We start from the raw sequence: 10,950 nt of genomic DNA, 5'->3' as shown, positions 1-10,950 counted from the left end.
TTTTAATCAAATGTCAAGATCCGGCCTAATTAATACTATTTGAAACTAATTATATAAACCTTTTTATTATACTATTATATGTATATTTAAATACAATAAATACTACATAAAACAAAAAAATTATTAATGTATATTTTTTATTGTTGTGAAAATTTATATAAATTAATATATAGTTATATCAAGAAAATCGTAAAAGTAAATTTTATTTAAATTTCCTCTCTATCACATGACTAGGTGTCATTTCCGGTTGCAATTTTCTAGTACAGTTTTGAATATTTTCAACGGTTATTTTCAAGGATTGTTTCAACGGTTATTTCAAAGTGTAATTATATCTATTTCTATACTTTTCAATAGATAATTTCATATTTCGTATATTTGTTAGCGTTCATTGTCTATGATATACATATTATTTTGTATAAATCATCTACTTTTCTCAGTTATATTTTGTGTTCTATTTTAACGTTACATACAATTACGAATAATCGTATATACATTATATTTACAAATTATAATTATTATCATTGACTAACTAGAATAGACCGGACAACCAATACTTTTTCGAACATGTTCATATACTTTGTCTGTAGTGTTAGTATGGTTAGTATTCATACGTGCGTCGTGTAACTGAGGGCGTTGCGTTATTTAGTGCCTAATTGTAAGCTGCGTACAGGGAACTTTTTTATATGTGAATAACCTAGTAGCTCACATTGTATATGATCATTGTAATTGAATTTCTGGTGTTTTAAATATTCTGTCGTCTTCTATTTGTTAATAATTAATTTTCGAATGGTATCGTAACCTGTATTCAGATTTCTCATGATCGTCAATCATGGGATTCGTCTATGACGTTATTATTTATTTTTTTGACTGAAATTTATTCCTTCTTATTGCAGATATTTACTTCACGTTAGTATTAAAATTTCGGCATGAGTGCTGCGTTAAGTTCGAGAGCTGAACAATATTTCTATAGTATAAATCCGTTGGCACAAAGGATAGGGGAAGATATAACTGCGACTAAGGAGGCTTATGAAGGTCTGTGGAATACATTAAGCATAGCAGAACGGAATCAAGCGATTAATGAAACTATCATTCAGCCGGAAGTTGCATTAAAATATACTTTGAAAAAACCTGAGATTACTAAGGAATTACCGGAATGGTATCCGAAACTACGCATACAGACAGGAATGAAATATGTTATTGACGAAACTGGTTCTGTAAGTACCATCTAAGTTTATAGTAATATTAAGTCATGAATTTTATGCTATTTGTTTTCATATAAATGTCGATTAATGTCTAACTGTCATAAGCGCATAATACTTTGAGTCTGAAATATTTTACTATTTTATAAGACCTATGTGCGTTCAGGTTCAAAGTATTAGTTCAAAACTTCCTAGTTAAAGCAAGATTTTTTACTATGACATTGTAGACATTACGATGGCGTGATGAGCATTCAGCTCCATTTTCATTCATGACTCAGTCACAAATGAATCTTAGTGTAATAGATTCAACAGAGGATGCAAAATCAAAATTAATAAGAGCTCAATTTGGGGAATCATCACATTTCTCAAGCCCAGCAAAATCACATAGAAATAATTCAAACTCTCTTAATGATCCCTATACTTCATCTCATACGGTTAATCGCTTTCAATCTGATTGTTTTTCAAGTAATATTTTTGAAGATGAACAGTGTAATAGCTTGTTGAAAGGTAGTGTTGATAGTGATCATTCTGAAAGTATATTTGCCAAATTGATGAACAAAACGTCTTTATTAAAATTACAAAACAATTTGGCAGATGATATGGAAAGCTTAGTCAGGGAAAGGGATTCTGATACGGATAAAAGTCAAACAAATACGTTAGTGGTAATGTCGCGTACAAAATCAAGTGATATTAACGAGTCAACAGCATTATTAGAGACTCCCAGTTCATACAGTAGTTTTCAATCTTCCCAATTGAATCAGGAGGAGGAAGAAAGAACTATACCAAAAACTGGTTTTGAATTTCTTGATAATTGGTAGATAGATGTTTCATATGAATACATTTATGTTAAAGTTAGTACTATTATTAATCATTAATTTGCGTTTATACAATTTTAGTTCCTAAAATAATAATATTATGATAATATCGATCAATATTTCTCATTTTTTAAAGTACGTTTCTTGTTATAATTTCTAATGAGGGTTATGATCTCAATTACAATGTAAATTAATTTTATTTCATGAAGTACGTATTAGATGCAAATTTAAAAGCTTAACAAAGAATAATAAGTATGCATATTCAGCACAACAGAGTTTACAAACGTACATAAATTTTTTATTGCTACAATGCATATATTTACATATATCTATACATGGGATGTGATGTATCTAATGATACATGAAAAAAAATATTGAATGTTCAGATTAAAAGAAAGAATATTGAATGTTTACATTTGAAAATACTTTATAAAGATCCAATGTTTTAATACTTGTATTTTCATTTAGAGAAATTTTTACAATTTTATGATACGTATTCCTATCTTTCTAAGATGATCATCCATATATTCATTATGTGATCATTAAAAACTATCGTTAAATACATAGAGAATATTTAATGAAAGACTGAAGAGGCTAATTCATTTCATTTTCTTGATATATTCATATTTGATAAGGCTCGTCATTAGCTTGTTTTTCAATCGTTTTTATGACGATAATTCAGATTATTTCATACAGATTATTCAGATTCAACGATTAAGGATGCAGTCTTCTAAAGTAATAACGATAATTTAAATAATTACTGTTATACTTGCTCTCTTGTTCGTCTGTGTTACAAGAGATGAACAGAATAAAGCACGTGTATGTGTGTTGCGTGAAACGAGTGTTGTGCTTGCGTGTTTAGTAACTGAAAAGTATCAAGTCATTTTTTTATTGAGATATACATACACATATATGTGTATATTTATACAGTATTTTAGAAGCATTTATTATGATATTTAAATACATTAATTCATGTAACGTGGTTGCGTTTTTTTAACGAACCTAGCCCGATAATGTTCATTCCTTCCTCGGATATGGCTCCCCAGATGTTCCAATCTTCACGTAGTCCAAAAGCCCGAGAGCCAGACTAGTAGTAGTAGAACAAATATTAAAAAAGCCTACTATATACCATTTCCATTTCATATCCCCAAAAATGACCTGTACCTTCTGTTCTGGGAGATTGAATGATAGTTATGTTCTCGTCTCCACCACCGATCTGTCCGACTTTTGAGTTATTGTAGTAGCCGAAAATATTTTTATTCGCTTGTGTTATACAGTAAAATTCTTCGAGATCGGTCGACCTCGTTAGTTTGGCTTCTGATTCTTTCTCGAAGGGTGACACCAGTATCAGACGCCTTTTCGACGATGCCCGGACTGAAACTGAAGCAATTCTTTCGTCATATTGAAAAAGAGAACGCAATATTAGAAATGCAATTTTTAATGGTTACGTTTCACGTTAGAAGGGAAATTGAATTGGGCGTATTTACCACTTCTGTTGATTTCATCACCTGATGCACCCTTAGCTGTGTTTTTCGATTCGTGAGATAGTTCCTCGGGCAACGTGGTTAAGTTTCTCGACAGAGTATTCGATCGTCTATTTTTGTCGGACAAACATCGACCAGGGACATCCGATTCATTAGTACTTTCTGTTTGTGCAAGATTATCTTGGTTCTCTAGAAAATTATCTACGAATGATAAATAATATTGTTTATTCTACTGTATCGTTTTGTCTAGATTGAAATATAACTTGGCGGAGAATTGGCAAGATAAATCATTAAACCTCCTTCTTTCTTCTCCGTATTCATGGGACTACATTTCCCGAAACCAGGACATTTCTGTCCGTCGTAACAGTTTTCTTCTTTAAAATTTTGCTTGAAACTTTCGCGGATTTTTTTATCATCCGTCAGCGCACGCGAAACCGGCCCTTCCTCTTGCGCATTTCCTCCACAACACTTGTATTGTTCCATCGCCTGCCGCTCGAGTTCCTACAACGATATCGATCGATTTCTTTTTTGAAATTTTTCGCGAACAGAGATCAAATTCGACCTCGACATCATCGCGGCTGAAAGAAAGCTTGTGATTGATCATTTTCGTGAATTGACCAATCGGCAACTTAAGGTAAGTAAATGTAAGAATAAAGTATTATACTTGATACTTAAGCGCCAGAGATTCCTCTGATGTTCTGTACTGTTCCATTGCCTGTTGCTCTAATTCGTCGTATCTAGTGTTGAACACACTCTTGTTACTGTAATTATCATTATTATATGAGCCTTTCAGAAGCCCAACTGATCAACTCCGGTTTTCACTAATTTCTTAATTTCTCGTTACACAGATAGAGGATTAACAATCCAGTATATGACAATTGATACGGATAATAAACATGCTCGTGAGTTTTAATCCAACCTGTGAGGATTGATATCTAATTGAAGAAACAAGTGGCTTACTTTCATACTTAAGATCATTCATCTTAAGAGACTAATGATACAAGTAATAATTAGACTGGATTTTTATGCAGATTTGTTTTTTTATGAACCTAATTAAACAGAGTTCAACTAGAAACTCATTTTATCCATTAAATATTATAAAAGATAGATGTATATATGTTTTTGTATATATTTTCTATATGTACAAAATTGTAAATTTTTATACATCTTTGTACATCATACGCATTCTATGCAGCAGAAATTTAATCTCTTATGAACGCATGAAAATCCGCATAAAAGTCGAGTATGATAAATGATAAATTCTAAGATAAAATTTGAAGCACAGTGTTTGTAGTCCCATCATTTCTCTGTGTTTTTCAATTTATGGAGTTGATCAATGAAGTATCTGAATGGCTTGAAATACATGCAATTTCGCGAGTTTTCAATGGAGTGTTTTTTTTTTTTTTTTTAATGAAATACATTAAATAGCAATTGCATACCTTTTTTCAAACACGTTCTCCAAGCTGGCTTGGTTCGCCGAAGCATTGGTCAACACGTCTCTGTATAGTCTTCTTCTGTTCCGCGTGTCATTTTTATCTCTTTCGCTGATCGAACCTTGCACCTCTGATTTCATTCGTTCGCTGGTTCTCCCACCGTCCTTTTCCCTCCTGGAAATGCAAGTTTTTCTATCGCTTCTTCCATCGTAATTCCTCAATTCCGTCGCCAGAGCGTTGAATTCCTTCGTTTTCGGTGGACGACTTTTGTCCAGCCATTGAAGGACTTCCGATTCCGTTTTGGTACTGCGGTTCTTCCCTTCGAGATACGATGGCTTTTGTTGCGAGCTTTTCGATTGTCCACGATGCGCCTTCATCGCGTTCCTCGTCAGCAGTATCAAATTCTTGAAATCAACACCCTGGTTCTTCCGTTTTTGCCCCGTTTCGTGGTACAATTCTATGGGATGCTGATACACCGGTATCGGTATAGGGTTCGATTGTAAAAATTTCTCTTGCACCTGCAACATTTCTTCGATCAATTCTTTTTCACCTGTAATTTTTTTCTACACCCCACACGATTTATTTAATCCCACGTAACTATTTATCATCTGCAATCTTAACCTCCCATTTTATCAATATTAACCTGTATTTCAATAACCTTTGCACTTCATAGACGTCGCTACGACAGCTATGATTGATCATTCACTGATAGACAGGACAGAGGAGAATGATCCATTTATCATTTTGCTGATGCGACAACGATTTCGCGGTTTGAAATGGCTTTTCCTTTTCGTTAGAAAATTGGAGAAGAATTTTGAATTTTTGTTGACGGCGAGGATGACTTTTTGATATTGATACGCATAGAGACAATTCAGTCGATTATTTGCGAAATTATTTGTGACACCGAGAGCCACCGATATTGAAGAAGCAGCGAGAAAAGTAGCGCCACGAAAGAAAGAAAGAAAGAACGAACATCGAATAGAATAAACGAAGACAGAAGGACAAAGTTAAGAAACGCGATGACATTTGCCATGGAGTTTCTGGCATAACGAGATATAAGTAATAAAATTAAGCCGGAGTGCAAAGTGTTGATATAATGTCTATTTCGGTCGATACGATCGTCTATTTGCCACCTGCAGAGGGTGATGGGTAATGGTAGTAGTTCGCAATGGTTGGACAGAAGTGCAACCGATCGGGTTCGACGAAGAGCCGGGTATTTGTATTTGCGCCGGTGGCGGTGGAACTCTCTGGTACCATTGTTGCGGAGGTCTGATAAACGTGGTGGTCGTATCGGTAGCCGACAGCAAAGGTACACCCGTACTCTGAAATTCACAAGTACATTACTGATTCCTGCACCTTGGATGGATTGCATCGTTCGAATGGATGTTCGAGTAAATGTCATCGATCAACGACAGATGGGTGCACAAGAGGCAAATTAACCTGATATATTGCTCCGGTGCTGTTCTCATAAGTTCTATTATAAGGGAACAGCTCGTTTTGGTAACTTCGCTCGTTGAGCGATGGAAAATATTGCACGCGATTGGCATTTTGCTCCTTGCTGCTGCTGTACCGCATTACCGGCACTTTCGGGAAGAATTCCGGCACCTCCGGGCTGAGAGCCGGCGGCAGATGTTTCCTCACACCGTGGGCCTCCGTTCTCGCTGCCTGATACTCTGTCCTAAGTATCACCGGTCGATACTGAACCGCGTAGTAGAACTGTTGCTGACGTTCCTTGCTCTGGCTGTTTTGCTCGCAAGGCTGTTGCAGCTTGCTGCAGCACTGCAAACGCATCCGCTGCTGGAGGAATTGTTGCCGAGCGTTGCCACCGCCCGTTTTCCACAAGTTTCGGACAGCGTCGCTGGTTACGCGTACGTGCAGCTGCATCTCCATTGAATTCTCGATGGTGTAACGCTGACACTCGTAACGATCATCCGACTTTTCGCTAGGATCTGACTCTTGGCAGACATCGTTTTTTAATTAGCAACAATCGAATAGATTTTCTAACTGAAGAATACGGCGTGTTAGTCAGGCGTATCGTACGTTAACAGAGCTGGGCAAGATTTCAGGGGAGTGTTTCAAGTAGTTGTGCGCATAATTTGATAATAAAATGCAATATTTACTATTAAATGAAATATTTACTATTTAATATTTAATTAAATATTTACTATTTACTATTTAATATTTAATTAAATATTTACTATTTACTATTTACTATTTAATTTAAAAGTTTCATATTGACCGTGTAATAAATTAAGAATGCATCTTTAACAAACATACATATAGTTTGAGACCATTTGGAATTCGTGCAAATATTTTTACTAATTACCGTGATCAAGGTACCTTTGTTTTTAATTAATTATTTTTACTAATTTTACTATTTTCGTTATTTTTACTAATTTTACTATTTTCGTTATTTTTACTAATTTTACTATTTTCGTTATTTTTACTAATTTTACTATTTTCGTTATTTTTACTAATTTTACTATTTTCGTTATTTTTACTAATTTTACTATTTTCGTTATTTTTACTAATTTTACTATTTTCGTTTTTAAATTCACCATGCAACAGAATTCATTTCTTCAAATTGTGCAGAGTATATCTATCTTTTTCATATATTTGTTCAAATGTGTATCGTTATCCTCTTTGAACTTGCAAGCAAACCAATTACGTTTGTAAGCTTCCCGGATTGTTACATTGTCTGTTACGATATTCTGTCGGTAAAGATTTAACATTCAAAGGGTTAAAAGCGACATTTTACCCAGCCCTAGGTACGTCAGTTCGATCGCAGGCGTATTACCGATCAGGTTTGTCTCTTTGCTCGGCTCGTGGTGGTTCGTTCTCGCCTTCTTCCCCGTCGGGCTCAGTCTCAGACTGCGCGCATAGTCTTCCCAGTGCGACTTGAAACCGCATCCGACCTTCGACACATCGTCCGGCTCCGGTATCCTTGTTACCGATCTTTGCAACATCAATTTCCCGCGAATCGCGAAAACACGTTAGCACAGAACGACGAAAATTGGATGATTTCGAATCAAATAGCGAATCATTTTGGCAACGTGCGTGTAAGTGTAAGAGCTAACAGTTCACGACTCGATCGCGCAACTCCACCGGAAGTTAACCAGGCGAAGTGCTTCTCGACCTCCGGCAGCATCCACGGCTCGGTAACTTCCGTCCAGCAGAAATTCGGCAGCGAGACAGGCGACGAATTGTCGTCCGACTTGTACACGCTCTCCCGGTCCTCGTTGTACTCGTAATTGCCATAGCTGGCCAAACGGGAGTTAGGGATAACGTCGCGTACGCTTTTCGTTCGATAGGTACCGTTCTCTCTGTACTTTGCGGTCAATTTGTAATTCTAATCGTACAAGACATATCGCTATTGTTAAACTGTATCTGTGTCTCTCTCCCTCCCTCTCTCTGCCTCTCTCTTTCTCTCTCTCTCTCTCTCTGTTATTGCGTGTGCGTTCTATTCAGTAGTTGTGTAGTGTGGAGAGTTTGGAGATGTTAATTGGAGATTAGATTTAAACAAAAAAAAAAAGGGGGGGGGATAGACTGAGTGACTGAAAATCGAGGGAATTGACGGAAGGTTTTTACCTGAATCGACAGTGATTGATTTAGTTTTTGAAACGGATCCTCCTTGTCGATGGTCCAAGCTTTGTCGGCGATTAGACTTACGTTCGCGTAGGCGCTGTTCAGAAGCTCTTCGTCGTACGACAGGAATGATGATATCATTATCTGAACATTCTCCGGTCGAATGTATTTCAGCGAACAGTTAAAAGACCGTATCTTTCAACTAAATCGTGGTGGTGTCGTCCGACAGTGTTCCTTTCGTTTCTGTCGGTTTTGTTATCTTTACGAGCTAGTGTATTTTTCCTCTGGTTTGAATCGTTTAGATTCGCAAACGGGAGTCGTTTTAATTGCCCTGTCTTCGAGACGAGTATCGAAACGACAGAAGACTCGAAATATGTTCAGGACAAAAATCGTCTCTCGAATGTCTTCACATTTATGAAAAATCATACAAGGAGTACAATTGATCGAGCACAGTGTGAAGAGCATAACCGTGCCAGTGACGGATGAAAAATCGTCCGTCGTTTAAACTGATGTAACTTTGGTTAAAAAGGTCAGGCAACAGTTGGTCCCATTTTAACAGCGTGGAGCCCCGACTTTTGACAATCGTGAGTCATGCTCCTCGCTATATATCGAAGTTTCGAGGTAGGAAGGAATGGAATATGATCGTTTCTCTGCTTGTTTTTTTTTTTTTTTTTTTTTTTTTTTTTTTTTTAAAATTTTTTTTTTTTTTTTTTTTTTTTTTTTTTTTTTTTACGTCTTCAACGTTCTTGGAAATGGAAATTTTACGCTAGTTCCTAGTGTCGACTTTGGCAGTTATAGCGAAAGAAAACGATTTATCGTGTACACTCACTAACGCGAGTATTGTGGTCGCGACACTCTCAACGCAGCGGAGAGATCGATGCAGTGGAGGGGATAGCGCTAGCGACGAGGAAAATGGAGGGGGGAGGGCAAGGGCCGCCAGTTAGCCACCTCTGCTCTACACGGATGAAAAGGAGCCGTGGCCTCTTTCACAAAGATCTTCGCCGTGATCTCGTCAATATTCCACGGTGTCGCCGTGGAACGTACAGTATATTAAATGAGTCCGCGGCATCCTTCCAGCCGTGGAACGCAATCTACATATGTATTTCAAATTCTAAGCTGCGTCAAACAACAATCTGCATATGGATCACGGGCATTAGTATGGATCTCGGGGATCTCCGCAGCTTGTTGGCCTGTTAAATAATTACGTGCGTTGTTTCGAGAAGCGGTCGTGCAATTACAGCGCGTTGCCGATCGCCGTTCGATCGGGTAAACACGAGTCAAAGGAACTCGCCCGTGAAGCGGGACAAACAAGAAGATGGAGAAAGAAACGGGGAGCGAGATGCGACAGCACGACCAGATTCCAGAGTGGTGGTGACTTTCGGGGAGATTGCATTGCTGTTTGTGCTGTTGCAATCCTTCGGCGAAACAACGTCGCACGTTCTACACGCCGAAGCGACGTTGGGGGCGAAAAAATTTCGTCCCGCGAAAAATCTTCGTCCAGATAGATGTCTTGGAAGTTGAGGAATTTGAGCGTCTAGTGCTAAAAGCATTCCACAAATGATCGTCGTCAGTAATAAAATAATTGGTTTGCTTATTCAGCAAGATTCCAAATTCTGGATTTCTAGAGTCTAGATTTCACTTTCGTAGAATGTTGTGAGAAATTATAAATTTCTCAGTTATACAGTTGTTATAAATTTCTAGTTGCATAATAAATTGTTATAATATTGGTAAACAGGAGTTCTTCTAGAGAAATGTTAAAATATCAAGGAGCGGCGTGTAACTGCGTATTTTCCATCAGCCTTCGCTCGCCGGAGGAATAAGGTTAATTTGCTAATGAATTTTAAAAAGCGCCGAGCACCGAGCTGCCAGTGGCCGACTAGTCTTCCATCATAATACTTTGGTTCTACCGAGCCACCCCATGCATCGACGATTTTGTTTACTCTCGGATATTAACCAGTTTGCGATGAGCTTAGAAAAGACCTCGAGAATAGCGAGCTCGAGAGGCTGTGGCAAGGGAGTGTATGCTTGGATCGTTAATTCGCGTATCATATCAAACTTTCTTGATATTCTAAGAATCAGACAGTGAAACGAAAAAAAAAAAAAAAAAACAGAAACTGGAAGAGCATTGACGATAACTCTCGGAGCAATTGTTTCATCTTCCAGTTCTGCTAATTTTTTTTTAAGTTTCTCGATTCAAATTACGTTTTCTGCGAGACACTCTTGTTTCACGACTGATATGTGACACGCTGACTTTTTACTGTCATTTTCGCATTGTAGAAATGTTATAAACGGACTGCGGATTTTTACGCAAAGCTTATATTTTTATGGAAATAATTACAAGGGTGGAAATCCTAGGTAGAAGTTTGTTTCACTCGTAAAATGTTGTAACAGGTGTGCTGTATTTTAGATCTGTGTGCATTCTGACATAGGTGCT

The 10,950-nt window shown here is 37.1% G+C and overlaps 2 protein-coding genes across 5 annotated transcripts; one reads left to right on the top strand and one right to left on the bottom strand.

The window, feature by feature from the left end:
* Window positions 1–230: 230 nt before the first annotated feature.
* LOC122538789 (uncharacterized protein C1orf198 homolog) lies at window positions 231–2,992 on the top strand. Of its 4 annotated transcripts, none has more exons than XM_043673160.1 (3): window positions 231–322; window positions 894–1,214; window positions 1,427–2,992. In XM_043673160.1, the coding sequence occupies exons 2-3, from the start codon at window positions 927–929 to the stop codon at window positions 2,015–2,017; spliced, it is 879 nt and encodes a 292-aa protein (XP_043529095.1). In that variant the 5' UTR covers window positions 231–322; window positions 894–926; the 3' UTR covers window positions 2,018–2,992. The 4 variants fall into 4 exon arrangements, with proteins under 4 accessions (XP_043529095.1, XP_043529093.1, XP_043529094.1 ...); XM_043673158.1 differs by lacking the exon at window positions 231–322 and adding an exon at window positions 502–597; XM_043673159.1 differs by lacking the exon at window positions 231–322 and adding an exon at window positions 588–655.
* Window positions 2,954–9,198, bottom strand: LOC122538791. Its single transcript, XM_043673163.1, has 10 exons — window positions 8,520–9,198; window positions 7,985–8,280; window positions 7,690–7,886; window positions 6,372–6,886; window positions 6,065–6,253; window positions 4,938–5,449; window positions 4,163–4,235; window positions 3,795–3,999; window positions 3,502–3,699; window positions 2,954–3,394 (listed from the first exon to the last, which is right to left on the bottom strand). Exons 1-10 carry the CDS (start codon window positions 8,655–8,657, stop codon window positions 3,123–3,125), a joined length of 2,595 nt encoding a protein of 864 aa, XP_043529098.1. The 5' UTR covers window positions 8,658–9,198; the 3' UTR covers window positions 2,954–3,122.
* Window positions 9,199–10,950: the final 1,752 nt, after the last annotated feature.

The sequence above is a fragment of the Frieseomelitta varia genome, unplaced genomic scaffold (genome assembly GCF_011392965.1).
Source record: "Frieseomelitta varia isolate USP_RPSP 00005682 unplaced genomic scaffold, Fvar_1.2 scaffold_177, whole genome shotgun sequence".
NCBI lineage: Eukaryota > Metazoa > Arthropoda > Insecta > Hymenoptera > Apidae > Frieseomelitta > Frieseomelitta varia.
This window is presented reverse-complemented; position numbering and strand designations above follow the sequence as displayed.